The sequence below is a fragment of the Alternaria triticimaculans genome (assembly GCF_023758025.1).
Source record: "Alternaria triticimaculans strain BMP 0046 chromosome Unknown scaffold_15, whole genome shotgun sequence".
NCBI lineage: Eukaryota > Fungi > Ascomycota > Dothideomycetes > Pleosporales > Pleosporaceae > Alternaria > Alternaria triticimaculans.
Genome location: NW_026055972.1, coordinates 481,442 through 501,425, shown reverse-complemented (window position 1 = coordinate 501,425; position 19,984 = coordinate 481,442). Strand labels below are relative to the sequence as shown.

General features: G+C 51.4%; 5 protein-coding genes across 5 annotated transcripts; 3 read left to right on the top strand and 2 right to left on the bottom strand.

The window, feature by feature from the left end:
* Positions 1-643: 643 nt before the first annotated feature.
* Positions 644-3,152, top strand: J4E78_008569 (uncharacterized protein; the record flags this gene model as incomplete). Its single annotated transcript, XM_049369169.1, has 3 exons — positions 644-671; positions 899-2,028; positions 2,079-3,152. The coding sequence occupies 3 exons, from the start codon at positions 644-646 to the stop codon at positions 3,150-3,152; spliced, it is 2,232 nt and encodes a 743-aa protein (XP_049219236.1).
* A 1,938-nt stretch (positions 3,153-5,090) lies between these two features.
* On the top strand, positions 5,091-6,641 carry J4E78_008568 (uncharacterized protein; the record flags this gene model as incomplete). The annotated part of the gene is made up of 2 exons (XM_049369168.1): positions 5,091-6,285; positions 6,400-6,641. 2 exons carry the CDS (start codon positions 5,091-5,093, stop codon positions 6,639-6,641), a joined length of 1,437 nt encoding a protein of 478 aa, XP_049219235.1.
* Positions 6,642-9,162: 2,521 nt separating this feature from the next.
* On the bottom strand, positions 9,163-9,645 carry J4E78_008567 (uncharacterized protein; the record flags this gene model as incomplete). Its single annotated transcript, XM_049369167.1, has 1 exon — positions 9,163-9,645. One exon carries the CDS (start codon positions 9,643-9,645, stop codon positions 9,163-9,165), a length of 483 nt encoding a protein of 160 aa, XP_049219234.1.
* A 4,240-nt stretch (positions 9,646-13,885) lies between these two features.
* On the bottom strand, positions 13,886-16,855 carry J4E78_008566 (uncharacterized protein; the record flags this gene model as incomplete). Its single annotated transcript, XM_049369166.1, has 2 exons — positions 13,886-16,584; positions 16,795-16,855. The coding sequence occupies 2 exons, from the start codon at positions 16,853-16,855 to the stop codon at positions 13,886-13,888; spliced, it is 2,760 nt and encodes a 919-aa protein (XP_049219233.1).
* Positions 16,856-18,820: 1,965 nt separating this feature from the next.
* On the top strand, positions 18,821-19,924 carry J4E78_008565 (uncharacterized protein; the record flags this gene model as incomplete). Its single annotated transcript, XM_049369165.1, has 4 exons — positions 18,821-18,824; positions 18,853-18,983; positions 19,035-19,497; positions 19,554-19,924. The coding sequence occupies 4 exons, from the start codon at positions 18,821-18,823 to the stop codon at positions 19,922-19,924; spliced, it is 969 nt and encodes a 322-aa protein (XP_049219232.1).
* Between the last annotated feature and the right edge of the window lie 60 nt (positions 19,925-19,984).

Below are 19,984 nucleotides of genomic sequence, written 5' to 3'. Positions count from 1 at the left end.
CTCGCAAGCCCTGGAAGCAAGGCAAGACGCAATCCCTTCCCGTCCGCCCGTCTCAACGGTCGCCTGCACTTTTTTTTCTCCTCATCTTGCCAAACTCCACCAGTCAGCCCTGCTGCATGCATCACCAGGGTGCTGTAGGCTATAATGCGGGGATTATACCCTCTTGAATAGTCCACTCTGGAAGGCTGTTTTGTCGCTCCGGCCCTGCTACTGCGACTTGCGACTAGCTTCCGCGCGCCGACTTCATACACACAAGCTTTCTGCAGGACTATGACGGCACATGCCTGGAAGCCAGACGCACCTACGTTTACGTTTTTGCCTCTGTGCACTTTCTCGTTTTTTTTATTCAGGCTGCAGATGGTATGCGTTCAGCTCAGACTGCACTACCGAGCGTCTCTGATATATCAGATCCCGGTTCGTCAACGTTTTAGTTCCGAGTCTTGTTATATTGGTCCTCGGACGTACCACTGGTACTTTGGACCATCGTCTTGGTTTTTCGCCTCCCTCCAGACTGGCCTGTCACGACTTATTTCATCGAACGTCCTGCAGGGTCGTCTGACAACTCTGGTCTGAACTTCTTTCTCTTTCAGCTCGTGGTTGTCGAGTGCGTGGCCAGCCGACGTACCACCGAGGTCATCGCAACATGTTCCATACCTTCCAGTCGTCCGTGGGTATGCGCTCGCCCGGGATAGACAGCGACAGCGCGGGAAAACCATCACGACCGCCTGGCTCACGACGGATTTCCACCAGCAACGCATGTGTCGAGTGCAGGAGACGCAAGATTCGGTGTGACGGTTCACAACCTTGCGGACAATGCCAATGGTATCAGCACCCTGAGGCATGTGGCTATTCGAAGCCTGCACAGCGAGTTGTGCCTAGCAGAAAGTGAGCATTCTAGAACACTGCCAGGACGAATTTGGCGCTAATCAGTTTGGTAGACTAGTCGACAAGCTTTCCAACAACATCGAACAGTACAAGACCATCTTGACAAAGTTGTACGGAGTCAAGAACCTGGAATCGCTCGCTAATCTTCCGCGGGAAGAATTGCTAGAACTGGCGCTGTCATCCTCCGCGAACCACCCAACGACATCACCATCGGCGGCCGATTCGCAAGCCTTATCCGACGCCCAAGCTGGATCTGATGGAGCCGAGAGCTTGGAAGCGCTCGAGCAGGCGCCGCCTGAAGATCCTTACTGGGACGAGGCACGGAAGCACCAACTCCGTGTCCAAGGCATCTCCGACGATGTGAACGGGCTATCAATGTCGGTCGACCGCCTGTCTTCTTACGTTGGCATCTCGTCAATCACAGCCGCACTAAAGGTTATCGTGCGATGCGCGCCTCAGGCACGTTCACTAATCGCACACAACAGCCAGGAGACTGCGCTACCAAGCCGTGCAGGCTCACCGCCACCAGAGCTAGCAGATAACAGACCTGATGCTCTACCGCCTCCTCAACATGGCCAAGAACTGCTCGAAAGCTACTTTGACCGCGTTCATCCTTTTTGTCCTATGATCGATGAGCGCAAGTTCTGGTCTACATTCTTATACGGTAACCGCAAGGACTCAGCATGGCTTGCACTACTCAACATGGTCTTCGCGCTGGGATCGCTTGCCTCCCTAGCTGCGGACAACGAAGCTCACTATGTTTACTTCAATCGATCTCGGCGCCACCTGTCTCTGGAGTCGTTCGGAAGCGGCAATCTGGAAGTCCTCCAGGCTCTGGCTATCATGAGCGGATACTACATGCATTATCTCAACCGCCCGAATGAAGCGCATTCGTTGATGGGGGGTACGCTTCGTATGGCTACTGCGCTTGGTCTGCATCGTGAGTACTCAGAGCGGAGCGACGCGAGTAGACAGTTTATGGCGCCGGGTGAGGAAGACTCGATATCGCCTGAGATGCGCCGGCGCATCTGGTGGAGTCTGTTTTGCTTGGATTCGTGGGCTTCGACTACGACTGGACGGCCTTCGCTGGGAAGAATGGGGCCGTCAATTACTGTTCTGAGACCAGGCACGGCTGTGAACGCTGTAAGACTTACTGATGCATGTTTCAAAGCGCAATACTGACGTCACGATAGCCTCAGAGTATTCCACTACCCAATAGCCCTCAGTACATCGAGCAGCTCAAGATCCTTCCTCTAGTTCACGCCTCAGCATTCTGTCAGATCGCGACGAGGATACAGGACCGACTTGTCGAGTCGCCACTCCTTGCCTCTGCAGAGACAGCCAGCTACGACGCGCAGGTTGTAAAGTGGCACGAAGAGCTACCATCAATCCTTTCCAACCCCGATGAGCCGTGTCCAGAGTTTCTCCGACGAACGCGCTTGGTCATGAAGTGGAGGTTTCAGAACATCCGCATCATTCTCCACCGCCCCATCTTGCTCACTGCCGCACTACGACGCTCCCCATGGGTCGCCCTGAGCGCAGACGAAAAGGTCGCAGTAGGCAAATGCCGACTCATCGCCTCCAAGACCATCGAAGAGATCAGTCAGGAATGCATGCCTGACCTCATCTCAGGCTGGAACGCAGTCTGGTTCTGTTTCCAAGCGTGCATGGTCCCACTCGTCTCCCTCTTCAGCGACACGAGCATACCAGAAGAAGCCGAAAAATGGAAGACCAGTATCGAAACAGCACTCACGTTCTTCGAAACAGTCAAAGACTGGAGTATTGCAGCGAAAAGAAGTGGAGATGCAGTCACTCGCCTCTACGCAGCGTACAAAACAAACATCTCTACACTATCACACCAAACCCAACCAACTATGCCACATATCCCGCACCCCCAGCAATACCACCCACAACAACCTCATCCCCACAGCCAAACACACACCCACTTTGCCATCCCCGGTACCTCGACCGCACCTCCCATGCTCAACACCCACGCCGCCGCCTACACACCACAGCATCCATCGATGGCACAGCCCCAACAGCAACACCCCTCGTCCTTCGGCCACCACTACAACCCCGCAACACCCACCTGGGCCAGCACCAGCAACGACCCCACTATCCTGAACAACTTCTGGGACGACATGATGTGGGATACAAACTTACCGGATATGCTCGAGACACCGTTTGGACTGGGGAACGAATATGAATTTGGTGGTGCGGCGCAGGATTCTGGGGCGCAGGGCGCGTGTTGGATGCATGGGAACTAATCGCAACGTTGAGGAGCGTTGACGCGACGCTCCTGTATCGTGGAATACACTACACGCACAATGTTCGTGACTCTACGCGGCACTGGAACGCAGATCCGATATGCAAATGCCTACGACGACTCCATCCACCGACACCGGGCGAGAGCGGCCCAGTCGCTCGCATACCCAGCCTCCCATCTCCCCTCCATGCCCCTCGATTCCCGGCATACGGAGCCTGCACGTTGTCTACAGCCGTAGCACAAGCTGCAGCAAGCAATATACAACAGCCGGCACCGGCACCCGTAGACGCGCAGTTTACGCGACGTGGATGCTGAGGTACCCTTGTCCTTCGTCTCATGTATATTTGCATGGTATATCCGTGCTTCCGCGCGCGTCTCGGGAAAGCGGGAGAAAAGGATGATTAACGCGGACAGCGGGTTGAAGATAGATCGGCAATGAGTGTGTGGAAAGGGCTTCTGGAATTACTCTGACGAAGCCGCAGCTTTGCGTTTGTTGATCCTGTTGATCATGATATTACTGGGTTGGATGAGAGTGAGGCTGGCAGGCAGCTTTGGGGTAGAGTGTTGAGGGCAGCGCTGCATGTATCCATTTCCTCTCACATCTTCACGCATCAACATCTTTCTATCCTTTTTCCACGTACATCCCTCCTTCCCCTCACGTCTCTTACCCGTCTCTTTACCCCTTCGCCATTCCATCACCAAGTACCGCATACATGGTTAGACATCTTCCCGAGCTCCTTTTCACACTTTGTTATAGACCAGGGGGGTGAGCATTATGATACCCCGGATTCTGGTGGTGGCTAAATAGCTAGTGGAGATGCAGATGCGTAGTTGATCGCACGCATGCATGCACGCACGTTGGATGTAGTTAGATATAGACTTGAACATGTATATCGCTGTTTGCCGAATGTAGAGAGGGAGTGCGTGAGACCGTTGTTGAGGTGACGTGTGATGGGCTTAAAAGAGGACATATAGGGGGCTGTTACGAGGTGAGGTGACTTACTCCACCTTTTTGGGGTGGGAGGGCGTGTTTAGGCTAAGAGGGTGCGTGATGGGCGGAGTGATGACTTGGAACAACTACTTGTACTGCAATGCTACGGCTGGTCGATTGAGATGGAAATTTGTACATGAGGATATGTCAACAATCTCCATCACGCGAATCACCAAGTCCACCACAACCGCAACACACTACAATCTTTACCTCACCACCAAGCCCACAGCAGCAGCAGACACAATTTCTTGACCATCTTGGCAGCAACACCAAATGCTTAACCGACCTGTGTCCTCATCGGTGAGTATGCGCAAGTCGTGGTGATATGCTGTGTGAGCTGGTGAGGTATATGCAGGGTTCACGATCCATCCATAGATGTTGAGTGTGCAAGTGAGAAACGTGACGCACGTGGTTCTGTTCAACGTGGCAGGCCAGCCGAGGTGAGCGGGGCGCCGATGACGGAATGGGTGCGTCTCTTATCGATAAGACACCTTGAGATCTTGTCTTGGAACGCTGCTGCGTGTGCGGGCTGGGCGCGATAGACTCCGCGCGCTAGGTTTTGGAGGTATGCTTGGTAGGCGGTAGTAATTTGTACCGTGGTACGGGTGCATGGTGACAGATGATAGACGGGCCCTGGAAGTTGGGTTTGTAGGGGCCTCGGGATGGTCTGTCTAGATACCGCAATACCTTGAAAGACAAGTTCGCAAACAAAGGAGTCGGGACGATTAAACAAAGTTCACCTATCACCACGCCGCGCATCTCCCCCACGTGTACGCTGGAAGCTTGGCCACAAGCGGTCGATCGCAACTATGGCGCTTGGCTGGCTTGCTTCACCGGACCTATTTCACCGCCGCCATCACTGGCATCCGTGAAAGGAGCGCGCAATTGCTTCAGCATCCATCTGCACCCTTTCCCATCAGTGTGCGAAATCGATAAACCACCGCAACAATGTCAGAACCCGATCTGCACCGCGCCATATCCATGAAACCGCACCCGTTCCACACCCACCCGGACCGCATAGAACGCACATCAAGTCCCCACCACGCGCACCTCAGCGGCAGCAGCAGCAACAACAGCCCCAGCGCGCAACATACCCACAGCCATGCCGACGCTTCAACTCCGCGCAAGAACGACGCCAGCAGCACCGCCATCGAAACCACCGCCCCAACACCGTCCCACGACCCCATAGCCCGCCACGTCCGCCACTACCCCGAAGGCTCAGACCTAGAATCGCAATCACCCCCGTCCTACACCCCCGACAACGACCCCTACTCCCTCTCCTCCGCCATAAAACCCGAATCCGAACTCGCCCTCATCCGCGCCAACACGAGCCGCAAACGCGACGGCTGCGGTCCCATCACTCTCAACAAGGCCGCGACGTCGGCGAAGAAGCTCGAGGAGTTTTACTCTGCCCAAAATGAGAATATAGAGAGGTTGCTTAAGCCCGTGGCGGAGCATAGGGCTGCGGCGAAGGACGAGGATACGGCGAATCATCTCAAGTATAAGATTGCGGTTATTGGGAGTTTTGCTGCGAATATTATTTTGGCGGTGTTGCAGCTTTATGCGGCGGTGTCTTCGAGGTCGCTATCCCTCTTCACCACTATGGCGGACTCGCTCTTCGACCCTTTATCCAATCTCACATTGATTATGTGCAATCGCGCTGTTGCGAGGGTTGATGCGAGGAAGTTTCCCTCCGGGAAGGCGAGGATCGAGACGGCGGGAAATCTTTCTTTCTGCGCGCTTATGATTACCGTTTCGGTGGTTATCATCGTGGAATCTATCCGTACAGTCGCCGAGCACAACGGTCCTGAGACGAACGACTTCTTCCTTCCGTCTGTCATTGCTGTCAGCATAGCGTTTGCGACCAAGTTCTCGCTGTTCTTGTACTGTTGGGCTTTACGCAACAAGTACAGCCAAGTCAGGATTCTGTGGGAAGATCACAGGAACGATCTCTTCATCAATGGATTCGGTGTCTTGACCAGTGTCGGTGGATCGAAGTTGAAATGGTGGTTGGACCCCATGGGCGCGATGATACTTTCTGTTTTGATCATCTTCCTTTGGTCCAGGACGGCGTACTCGGAGTTCCAACTCCTCATTGGTGTCACGGCTGATACTGCTATGCTGCAACACATCACGTATATCTGTAAGTCTTCCAGTGCGAGCAGGGAGTGGAGATCTCCTCCATCTTTTACCCCACCTCCCCCTGCGCGGTCCTTCCAAATTCCGCCTTCAGATTCAGTGACTAATGAATACCCAGCGATGACACACTCCCCAACCATCCTTCAAATCGACACCGTACGCGCATATCACTCCGGCCCCCGCCTCATCGTCGAAGTCGACATCGTCATGGACCCCGAAGCTACTCTACGCGCTACACATGATGTAGCCGAGGAACTTCAGATAAAGCTGGAGAGTCTGCCAGATGTGGAGAGGGCGTATGTGCATGTCGATTATGAGACAGATCACAGGCCTGAGCACTTCTTGAAGAAGGAGTTGTAAGTCAGTCTGAATGGTAGGCGGCATTAAAGTGAACGTGACGATAAGGGCAACGAGATGGACGCGCAAGGTGTTTTGCGATGGGTCATGTATGCGGCATATATTCATACCGACTCTTTCTCACATCCTGTATATACTGTTGTTACGATATCACGCCTTCGTTGTGATCAGGATGTCAACACATCATTACCCTACTCATAGCGATGTAGGCTGATCTAAGCCAATAAAGCGAACATTGCAGATTTGTGGATATGATTGGTTGAGTCCTACGATTCGCCACCCTGCTTCACCGGTTTTCGTGAACGACCTCAAAACTTCAGCCTTGTCGCACTTTCCGACTTCTTACGACTGTGTCACTCATCGTTTCACTCACCCGAGCACAAAATCAGTAGCCTACAAACTGCTTTCCCATATCGACCGCTTTCCGAATCATCCTTCGGAGCGACTGAAACTCGACTCATATATCTACATCCAGGCGACTTCGATGATAGTATATACTGTACGGTTTACCATGCCGATATCCTCCAAAGGCGGCCAGAAACAGAGTACACTGCATTGTCATACGTATGGGGTGATGCGAAACGAAAGAACTCTATTCAACTTGGTTACCATCAGCCTCCGACGAGTGAAGCTGCTCTCACATGGGCATCTGCTCCATCACCAGAGGCTGATTGCTACACATCATTCGGAGTTACGACAAACTTGGAGAAGGCATTACGACATCTACGAGATCGCGTTTCAGGACGCATACTTTGGGTTGATGCTATATGTATCAACCAGTCTGACTGGGAGGAATGTCTTTCACAAGTACAACGCATGGGAAATGTCTACGAACAGGCCTTGGAGGTGCGCATCTGGCTAGGGTCCGTCGGTGACATATGCAATTCCACGCCTGATTTGCAAGAAAACGATGCAAACGACCTGTTAAGAGGAGTACAGATGGATGGAAACTCCTACTCTCGCCTATCACCAGAAGAAGTTGCAGGAGCAGCCTTGAGCAGTGACAAAAGCATCATCGATAGAGCACTTTCCGCAGCCGTGGACTTCGTCATGGATGACGACCGCATGATATATCGAGAGGATAATGATGTCCGTCTTCCCGATAAACTACAGGCTCTCGGTATACGAATCATAGCGATGCAACCCTGGTGGCGACGTGTGTGGGTAATTCAAGAAGCCACAATGCCAAAAGAAGACCCCGTCATGCAATGCGGCTACATGCAAGTCAGATACCGCAGGTTCCTCGAAGTGGCGAAACGCTGCATGCTCCAAGATCCACCATCACTACTTCCCCGGACACATATATCCCTCATCGTTCACGATACATTTCGTAAGGGATACGAACCGTCCAAAAAATCTTCCGCGAGCCAGCTACTTACCTACCTGAGTTGTATGAGCGGAAATTTCGAAGTAAGCAAGCCCAAGGATAGGGTAAATGGCGTGTATGGCAAGTTCAGAATGTACGGTCCTCATGATAACATCATGTTTCTTATAGTATATGACCAACAGAAACAGACGGACACGGTATTCTTTCACCGGGTCGCTGTATGGATCCTGTTTGACGCGCATCCTTCATCACGCCCCCTCAGAATCTTGGAAAGTGGGCCTAGTGACATCCAAGGAATACCGTCTTGGGTGCCCATGTGGGAGTCCAAACAGTGGAGTGGAGAGGACAAGACCGACGGAACACCAAGAAGTGATTATGACATCCTTGCCCAGAGCAAATCAATGGGAAAGAAATACAATCGACCATTGATTTCACTTCGCGACGAATACAATGCACAGTACAAACGAGAGTGGGGTGCGCCGAAAGCTCCACCCGACATCGACGTGAGATGCACTGTATTAAGGATACACAATGCGCTGGCATTGGGACGGGTGATCACAACGGTGGAGATTCTTTCGGTGCAGAAGTGTATGGACGCAGACATGTTGCGCAAAGCAGTCTTTGAAGTCGAAGATCGAATCCTAGCGGGTTTGAAATCAAAGGATATACCTCACGCTGATGCGAAAACACACACACGAAGATTCCGCGATTACATTCGTCTCAACTTTTGGGACGACGATAAAGCGAACCGTCTGTCTTCTCCGGAGCAAAGCGCGTCGGCCTTGGATGAGTTCCTGCGATGCGGAAGCAAATCCAAGGAAAGAAAGAGTCAGCGACGTCGCCGCAGAGCTGTAGCTCATCAAGAAGACCCCGTCGTTCCGAGTCCCTCCTCGATTGCGAAACTAAGCAGCTTCTTCGAGCGTACTCGTCATCTTGTTGTTGGATCAGGTATCGTAGGGCACATGTATGAAGACTCACTCCCTTCTTGGCGGTGTGGTGACAGGCTATATCTCATTCCCGAGTGCCGCTGGGTCCTAGGACTTCGACGTAGTGGCAGTGCATACCGGTACATGTACAGAGTATTTATCTCTGATTTGGCATGGCAACAACGTAAGCAGCTGTTTGATGGCAAAGGTAGCTATGAGAGCATCATTCTTGTATGAAGATAAGCGCGACCTTATCTACCAATCCATCAATTTACTTCCCCTTCCTTCGATACGGACTTGCCATTCCTCCACTCAGCCTCCCACCCTGTACATTCCACTCGGCTGCACTCCCCGCTCCAGCCCTGTCCTCAGAAAGATCATAGTCGCCAAAGTTTCTTTCTTTGAAATCGTTCCAGCGCTCGCGAAGCGTTTTCTTCTTGCGGTCTGCTCGTCGCTGAGCGTCTAAATCGGTATATTCGGAACCGAGGACTGCCGCGATCGTACTTGCGGGTGCGCCGCTGCTGTGTCGTTGATTTGTGGGCGCGGGTCGTGACGAAGGCCCTTTTTGCGGTTCTGTAGAAGAAGACGATTTGTTATCAGGGTATTTTGGTGGCTGGGCTGATGGCTCGGCGTCGTAGTAGATGGGTGGTGTATCGTCGGGGTCGATGTTGTTTCTGTTGACGTTGGCGTTGGATTTGGCATCAGTCGAATCCGACTTTTCGATGCCCTGGGTGTAATCCGATTTCGCGCCCATGTTGTGCCTGGCGAGAGTGTCGCAAGTGGCTGATAAGTTCGCAGCGTTGTGGATATAATGGCAGTAGCTTTGTGCATAACAATGGTCAAACCAGTGGGACCAACATCGCCAATGCTTGGTTGACGTAGGGTGGGGTGACCAAACTGGTACGAGCTCCTCCGTACTTTACGCCCGGGTGGCACAGCATGGCCAACATTTCCAAAATAAGAGAGATAATGTGCCGTAACTCCGACGCGGCGCTTACATAGCCTAAGCGACCTACTCAACTTATCAGTTGTAGCAATACTCCTATTTTCTTTCCACAAATGCTACTGGCTACAGCGTTGCTTCTACAACTAATCGTTATAGTAGGATTCCTATAACCAAGGTAGCCGTCAGAACTACATACGAGGCCTCCAAATGATCCTTCATAAACAGATTGATCTCACCAATCATCGGGATAGAACACTTCACCAGACCCACCACTTCCTCGCGATGTACCCATTCGCGCCCATCGGGATAGATGCCAACGTCATGAACTGCGTTATTGTCACCTTTCGTCAGCACGAGTTGCCTTTGCATTTCGAAGTCAGCCTCTCTAATGTTTTAGAGTCTTGGTCGGCAATATTCGCAAACGTGCCTTTTTCGTGTCATTTTATTGCCACTCTCGTCAAAATGAACGCTCTGATGGTGCTCGATCTTGATTGCACGATGCACCATGGGCTCTTTTCTCCCGCTGAACCACACCACAGGTATATCACCAACTCGGATCGTCTCCTGTCTATTCCATAGAAAGATGATATCGCCTCGATAGAAAGTCGGCTCCATTGATTGTGAGGAAACCACGAGGATTGGGTGCGTGGAGTTTGTGACGATGCAGAGACTGAAATATGATGTGATGATTATTCCCACCATCCACACGATGGGAGCAATGCTGGTGATTCGAGAGAGCGAAGGCCATGGTGAATACATGTTGAAATAATCCAGGTAGTATATAGCAGCAGCTGTGAGAGCGGATGAACGAGCGATTGTATTTAAGAAGAGTACAGTAGTGCTGGCCGACTGAACGACGTAACTAAGTATAATCGTCAGCGAAGGACACTGGCATCCCCTTGTTCGCGATTCAACGTATCTTGGCAAGCTGGGAAAGCTTCCAGTCGTCACGGATACAATGACGAGGAAGGCGAAAGCATGGTGAAAAAGGATTCCTCGGCCACCTCATAGACTTGGAAGGTTGCCTTGAGCTACTCACACGAAACAGGCAGGTCGTATCTTGGCCGTAGAATTGTTGAGGCCGTGTTTCCGTGAGAAGAATGGATAGAATAGAAAGGACGAGAAGGATAAGAAGCTTGAGGTGTGTGAGAAGAATTGGAAGGATGAGAAGGATGTTGGGATCGGACCGTAGCGACCACCTTCTTGAGACGGGGCGTATGTCAGAAGGATTGTTGCCCTGTATATATCGAGTTGTTGTTGCATGCAACATTACGTATGGATAAGATGTATAGGTGCAGGGCCCGTGTATCCTGCTTGTGATTAGATGGGTTAAATTTGTGTACGGCTTGGAGTCGAAACGCCTTGCCGAGCCTATGTTCAGGCAAAATTGAAGATGCCGGATAGGAAGGATCATGTTGGTGTGAAGTTACGAGAGACATTGAAAACAATCCATCTTGGCTTACTTGGGATCGAAAGAAAGGCCCCCCATTTCTTGCTATAAGAATGATCATCAGCATCATACTGTTGCTCTACATCCCCACTCCCACTCTTTCAACCAGACAATTCAATCCCTCCAGCATAATGCATACCAAACTACTTCTCACGGGCACCGCTCTAGCAGCGCTGTCCACGATCCCTTCTTGCCCAGCACCAATGGCCGGTGCAATCGTATCCGGAGTTATTGGTGCCGTCGCTGCTCCACTTGCTGGCGGTATCGTTGCTGTGGGTCTCGGTGCCGGGGGCGTTTTCGATGTGCCTCAGTGCTGCGCCCGCAAATTCACACGATCTAGCAAACGGACCGATCCTATCGAGATAGCTACTCGTCAGTCTGAAGACTGGCCTCCAGGTGTCTCTGAAGAATCTATCGAGCAGTGCAGGGTCACTAATGAGGGCCGACAAGTCACGCTCACAAGGACGGGCGAGTACTGTATGTTGCTCTCAAATTAATTCAGAATGTTTGGTGCTAACGATCGTGACTTGTAGCTATGCGCATTGAAGGGCTAGCGCCAGAGTGCATGAACTTTGCGGCATTGTTCACTGATGAAGGAAGCCCTATCCCTTGCGGAACGTCTTGCCTGGACTACGTGGACTTGCCTCAGGACCAAATGGTCAACTTGGTCAATCTTGCAAATGGTCTTCTCTGAAGATATGTCATTGGAAGGCTCCCCGCTCTTGGTGTCCGAGTTGCAAACTACCGTCACGGAAGATTGGCAGAGTACTGGAGATGTACTTTAATGGGTTTATTCAAAAGCACGAGAATGTCACGTTCGCTAGCATTTCGCGTCAACAGTCACTCTTTCATATATGTTCGATCGAAGTGTGACAGAGCACAGCATGGTGCCCAGCTGGTCGATGTTTATATGCACATTCGTCTGGGATAGTACATATCTCTTTATAAGCAAATAGAAACATGCGTTCTGAATTATCCCGGAAGTTCCGGATTAAAGTGATCATGAGAGCCACAGGCTTCGGGGCGACCAAGCATACAAGGCTTACATATGTATTGGAGCGGATATATAGAACAAAAGGACGCGTGCGCAAAGACGCGCTAATCTCAACGGAAGACTTGGTAGCCGAACTTCCTTAATTGGCTTTGAATGCCATGCACGCTGGAGGCCGTGCTCGGCGTAGGATATATAAATGGCGTAGCCTGCCCAGCATCTCTCGATTCCCCTCTGTGCATCGACCGTTCACCCTCAAACTCTTCTCATCCTGAAAATGCTACCACTGGCGGCCTCCATCCCGATCTTGACTTTCTGTGTCTCAACAGCAACATTCCTATTCGCTATTCAATCACCCAGGAAGATGCGCGTCTACCTATCGCCTCTGTTAATGGGAAGTGCAATCATCTCTCTTTGCACATGCACAAACCTACCAGAGTTCCAAGGAATTCCAGCACTATGGGGCCTGTTCCAATGCATCTGGATGCACGATGCTATGTCGTTGTTATTCTTCGAGGATTTTGAGCTGCCTCCAGGCACAACGAAAGAGCGCTGGATCTACGCTTATAAGAGCTGGTGTGATCCTCAGCGACGTGTGGACTGGGTTACACTGCCACAAAGCATGAAAGATGAAAACGTACTACCTTCACAGCGAGTAAGGTTCGCGTGTAATCGGCTGGCCAAGTCGATGTTTTGCTGGATCTTACATTGGTATGTCGTCGCAGCGATACCGAGCCATTTTCGATTGAACTCGAAAGACTTTGCGCCTGAGCGAGAAGGCTACATCAAAAGAATCCTATGTCAAGATTCAAGGCCGCCCATCACGGCCAGAGAGACCGAGATCCGTATCTTCGTGTCGTACTATTGGATCTGGATATCGTATCTCATGCTAGATACGTGCCATGTCGTCCTTTCCATCTTCTTTGTTGCAGTCTTGCGCATCGATGGGCCACAAGAGTGGCGACCGCTGTTTGGCTCTCCGTTGGAAGCCTACAGTATTGGGCGGTTTTGGTCACGATTCTGGCACAGACTTACCACACCGGCATGTATCTCCTCGGGGCGCCAAATTACTAGAAACCTATTGAGATTGAGGCCAGGCTCGCGGTGCGAAAAGATTCTAGTCGCTTTCTGGACTTTTCTAGTCTCTGGACTATTCCATGCAATTTCAGACTGGCAAGCCGGAGATACTGTTGATCCTTTGAGGGACATCAAGTTCTTTTTGACAAGCTTCTTCCTTGTTATGGTGGAGTTACAAATTGCGAAGCTGTTCAAAGGCCTGTTGTCGATCCATGGCAGCTATGGCCGCATGTTCCGCTCTGCCGTTGTGGCGAGACTGGCAGGATATGCATGGGTACTGTGCTTTTTCTTTTGGATTTCGCCCAAATGGCAGTATGCTAAGCTTTACCGAGCCGTGAAGGATGCAGAGTACCTTGCTTTGTTGAAGGCGTTAGGATTGTAGTAGCGTGTGCACCAACCTTCACGTACTATATGTATAATCTGTATACGGTTCTTATAAACGAGGTGCTATCTTGGTAGCTTGTACCAACTCCACCTCGGATTACAGATATCTCCATCTTGTTTTGACCCGAGCATGTTGACTACCTAAACTAACCGGTCACAGAGGAAGCGGGCGTACTCTTCCCAGCCAACCTCTTACTCCTCCTCATCACTCCCACTGATCCATCTCCACCGTCCTCCACAACTCCCCTCTCCGCAACACAACTCGGCGCATCCTCCCTCCTAAACTCCCTACTCCCAGACACGGGCTGTGCATTAAAACTCGCCGTCCTCCCAGACGCCCACGGCCCACTGTCAAACGTAGAACTCTGCCTCCGATACTTCGCATTATTACCGATCAGCGCATCAACAGCCTCCTCATCCATACACACATCATCCATGCCCTCGATAGAAAACTCATCGAGATCTAGATTAGACCAAGAAGGATCGTTGTTAGCGGGGAAGAAGGCGCTGAGACTTTGTTTGCGGTCGTCGAAGGGGACTGCGGGGGCGTAGTTGGCCATGAAATCGCTAGACGGAGGAGGCGCGGCAGATTGCACGGGGAGGTCGGCGGGTTCCGAGTAGTTGATGCGCTGTTTCTTGCGGAGGCCTGCGCGGGAACCTTGACGGGGTTTGGGGCCGTTGATGAGTTTCTCGAAGGAGTCAGAGTCCTCGGAGTCGGAGAGAGCGGTTATACGTCCCGTAGATCGTGCCGTAGACGTGCGTTTGAGTGCCGGACGCTCGTCATCAGATGAATCGCTATCAGTAGGCTGACGTTTCTTAGACCGCGAACGCTTCCGCGATGGAGCCTGTCGTTCATCATCCGAGTCCGCGAAAGTAATAGTCCGACGCGGTGTTTTGCGCTTACCACCAATACCCGCTTCGTCTTCTTTGATGAATTCATCGCGCTTCTTCTCCATTTCCGCGATGCGCTGGTTGATCTCCGGATGAAGGAGGTCGTAGTAGGCTGAGTAGTCGAACTCCTTTTTTGATCCCTCCCGTTTGTAGTCAATGTATACATCCATTTTCTCGATCTTCTTGTCAACAAGCTTAACCTCCATGTCACCGCGGTGAACGGGGAAAGAGCCGGGGCGGATCTTGCGTTGGAGGATGAACTGTTTCATCTGTGACTTCGCGCGGTGCTTCATGTTCATGCCGTAGAGTGCGTAGATGAGCGTGCGTTCGTGAGGCTTAGGATGACCGCCCTTGTAGTGTTCATGGACAGGGTAGTCAGAGAACTCGTGGGTATCACCTAATCGGCCTTTGCTAGCAGCTTCAATGAACTTGCTAGCCAACGCCGCTTCGTAATGATGCTTCGAGCCGAACGCGGATGCGAAATGGCCTTTTGGCTCTTTCTCCATGCCTACACGCTGATCGACCTTGACGTTAGCTACCTGGCAGATGTAGGCAAAGTCTAGGAAGCGCTCCATACAGTATAGATGAGCGAAGCCCACGCAGTCGTACGGATCAACCACGCCGGTACCGTAAGTCCGATGCTTTTCGTCGAATGCGACACGGTAGTTGCCAACTTCAGCTGTGCCTTTGCCGGTGTACACACGCATTGGGCATGCGTCGAAGCGACAGTGGCTGTGAGATGCAGAAGCATAGCGACGGGCGGAGTCTGAAGCTACGGGCTGGATCCAAATGCGCAGATTGTCGCCGGGATACTGCGTGATGTACTCATGAATCTCGCGGGCCGTCATGGTGCGCTTCTTGAATTCGTGCATGCCATTGTTTTGGCTGTACTCAAATTTGAACCCCGATGATGATGACCAGTTGCCGTGAGGAAGAGGCTTGGTCTTGTATTTGCGACCTTCTTCTGCGTGTTGGTTGATGCGAGCGGTGCGTGTGGTTTCGCCCCTAGTCGTGTTGTTAACGCGGACCCAGGGCTTGTCGTCGCATTTCTTTGGCTTCTCTCCTGCTCGCACGACAGCTACTTTGACCGGTTTGCTGACCGAGCTCGCGCATGAAACGTTAGAATCGTGACGGGTATCTACTGATGATCGGGTTCGATGTGTAAGCTGCCTGGGAGGTTGCTTGGCGACATAAGCGTCATCATCAGATCCGAAGCCAGATTGAGTACGTTTACGTTTGGGTAATTGCGGTGCAGGGCGACTGGATTGGCGAGAGCTTGAAGGTAAGATTTTGTTGAATTGATGTGATCCAGTATACTGTTCGGTAGGCATCGCCACGTATCCAGTGTGCTGTTGCGGATACGGCTGTTGTGTCGGTTGGTAGTACGGCTGAACAGGGTATATTGAAGTGAATGGGTCAGGATATGCCTGTGAAGGCTGGGGAGCAACAGGGTATTGCGTCATGTCCGGCATGAACGCGTTGCCACCTGGAAATGCTGAGAAGCCGGGAGTGGTGTCTAAGAACTGAGATGGCATCTGGAAGTCAGTATCCCAGAGACCAAGATCCTGCGAGAAGTCATAGGTAGGGTCAGTAGGCTGGTAGCCATGCGGCTCTACGGGAACCAAATCAGTCGACACTTGTCCAACCTCATTCTGGTTGACCAACTGATGTGATTGATCATTGGTCTTATCTTGCACAAGCGCAGATACGAATCCTTGGCCAGTTTGGTATTCCTGAGAGGAGTCACCGAGTTGGAATGCACCTGCGTCGACCCCGTTCAAAGGCACCTCATCCATGGGCACATCAAGGCCATTATTAGGTATCCAGTCGAAGTCTAGACCGAACATATCATCGTTGCAGTCTTCGTTGAGATTGAACTGCGCCAAGTCAAACTCGCCGAGAAGGCAAGGATCGATTGTACTGGGTAGACCAAGCACAGCGCCGGAACCGGTTCCTGATACTGTATGAGCATGACCTGTTTGTAGATGAGAATCTGTTATCGAATCGGGCTGACGAGCGTGAACCGTTGGAAGTCCTGACTGTATATCGTATTGGTTGTATGCGTTTGCGGGTTGATCCTTGTGTGACCTCGGAGAGATTGGCGAGATGCGTGAAACGGTAGATGGATACATAGCTTGAGCGATCTGATAGGTTCACGGCGTACGGGACGCACAGATAACACGGCTCACATCGTATATATATGAGAGCTCACGGGATTCTTTCATCGAGTCTTGTGAGGTTACAGATTTGAATTGGACAAAGGAATGTCGAGTGTAAGTATACTATGGTGTGCATCATTGTGCTGAGCTACAAAGCGGTCTTGAAAGGGCGGCCAGGCGGTGAATTACCAGCATTGTTCGAGTTGCTCTATCAATTGACGAACAACCCCACTCATCGTCGTGGCGATGGCTTACTTCAAGCAGATGTGGTGTTGAACAAGACTTCGGACCGCCTGGTAATGTGGAAAAGTGGATCGCATGAACCAGTAACTGCTCTTTGTTAGCCAATGAGCTCTCTAATATGGACGTAGAGAAGCAGGTAGCCAAAGAAGGTGATCAGATTATATAAAGCAAAGTTTTCGACACAATTTTTACGAACAGGTCTGTGAATTTTGTCTTTTTTTCATCATGAAAGGGGAGGGTGTAGGAATGATGGAACTTACCAATTGCTGGGTTAGTCTCGCGCTGCACTAGAAGTGAGCATGTGCGAAGTAGAGCCTGTAGAGCCACGACGCGCGCTGCGACGCGCTGAGAGCCTAGATTGAAGGCACATGCGTGTTGAACATCCCTTTGACAACTTTGCACATTATAACCATGGAAATCCAAGATCATAGTGTTCAAAGTTGTCCCCTGGATGCTGGCCGCGCATGTGAAGTAAAAGTCGAGGCGCTGCAGCTCGAAGACAAAGAAGAAAACTTTCGCCGAGGCGCTAGGATCGGAGCATCTATGTTGCCGAGATCCCGGACCATCTCCAACCACACGGGCCTTCCCGCCTTGACACCTGTGGCCACAACCGTGGGCCTTACGAACACCGAGCAGCGTTCGCCTCAGGTATCCACGGGTTCAGTTCTCTCATGATGTTGGGACGATCAAACATGCGTGCCGCATCTGCACGTGACTCGTTTGGGGATGTTCCCTTCTGCACCAGGCCCACGCGAAACACGCCTCACGCGCCCTCGTCAAACACGGACTGTTTAGTCAAACATGAGAGCTTTCGAGAACACCAACCTATCGCATCTGGGAGAGCAGATTGATACACGGTCAAAACTACACTCCGCTGTCAATCATACCATAATTCCAGATTTGTATAACATCGAGCGCGTTTCCTTATTGTCATGTGGAGAACGAGTCGTCGAGGCTCTTTGTATCGAAACTTGTGTTTCTAATAGGTCAACTCCAGACCTTTGCGGATTGTACGACCTCCTTGCATACCCAGTGGTGCAGCACACCCATCCGCAAGGCCGAGTTCTCACAGGCATATCCAGACTCTGATATCGTACGACTTCGCAATCCGACGAGGCTTTCTTTCATAGCGTCATCGATGAGGCCAGCTTCCCCAGCGTACATGACCTCGGTGCTCATGCCCACCCGCTGGATGTGGAAGCAGTGTTTCAAGATCGACGAGCCTCTCCAGACACCATGACCATGACAACAGGGGCTCCCACGCATCAAACATTCTTCGGACTGCCGAGAACACTGTGGCGGGATCTGATCCGCATGGGTTACATTACTAAACACCAAACATCTGGAATGCTTGAGCTGCGACATCCAGGTCATTCACAAACCGTTCGGGTTACCACCTACGTCAGTAACCAATCGGTGAAGGCTTGCAGAATAACAAAGTTCATGACCCATACCACACACCCGATCCCTCACCATGCATGCAACGCGTACTACCGGGATGTTTCCTACCGCGGTCATCGTGGTCAAGGCCATGCGTTCATAATGCGCGGCTACCTCTACCTGCAGCTCGGATCCTTCACCGTCGTGCTACTTCTCGACTGCTAATCTTCCGCCAGTGCGTGGGTGGTCCCTTTCCGATTTCGGACCTTATATCTTTACATCAATGTTAATTTCCTTCTAAACTATGGCAAGCGAAAAGCTTATGGAGCTGGTGCTCCTGGGTCGAATCACCTTCTACGGTATAATAACACTTATCATCTTGAGCTACGTTACAGTCGGTTTGCGGTTATGGGTGCGGTATCGCATCACGAGATCTCCAGGTTGGGATGATGCCGCTATGGTTGCCTCACTTCTATTGTTTACTTGCTATTGCGCCTTCGTAATGGCCATCACTTTTCGGAGCATGGACCGAAAACTCTTCGGCGAAGAGGATATCCACGTAACTTTAATTGTGAGTATGCCTCCAGATTGGTCATCATGCAAAATGCTAATCAGACCGTAGTTTATTCAACTTTCCGAAGTCTTTTACGTCCTTACGACGAGCTTCCTCAAAGTCTCGCTAGGTCTCTTCTTCCTAAGGGTCCTTACCAAGAGATGGCAAAGGCATCTATTCCACGTCGTTCTCGTCATCAGCGCAACATACGGCCTCTACTACGTTCTGATCATCATCTTTCATTGCGGCGACCCAACACGCCTCGCAGATAACCTGCGATCACCGTCATCGCCCAACTGCTTGCCATCTGTTCTTGTTCTCACCTCCGGGTATCTCTACGGCATAATCAACGTAATCGCTGATTGGACGTTCGTATTGGTACCGATCTCCGTCCTACTGGATAGTGACCTCGATAGAAGGAGTAAGATCAGCGTTAGCATGGTCATGGCGCTGGGTGCAGTGGGCAGTGTGAGCTCGATCCTCAGGATGGTCTACCTGAAGGGACTGGGCTACAATGGACCAGGTTTACATGGTGAGTCTTTCTTCATCTGCATGTCATCATTCGAGCATGTACTAACAACTATCTAGTCGATGCCGTCAAAGCAACAATATGGGCGACCGCCGAGCCGGGCACAGGCATAATCGCAGCCTCAATCGCCATCCTTCGCCCGCTCTTCCGCAAAATCGCTTCGGATGTTCGGTCAAAGGCGTCTTCTTACTCCAACTCACGCAAAGGGTCCCTACAGCCCGACGACTCTATTGCGTTGAGGAGCCAAGATATGGTTGCGCAGGAGATGAAGAACAACAAGAAGCACAGCGTGTACAGAGTCAGCGAGGATCTAGATCCATGGAGCCCGACGATTGTTGCCACGGCGGATGTGCAAAGGATGATTGTAGTGAAGGGGAGGATGAGCCCAGCCCCAGGAGCACCTCCAACGAGGCACGATAATATGATATAATGCATTGAACTGCGATTACGCGTATAGAAGATATCAAAAGTTTCACAGAAGACCCAGGAG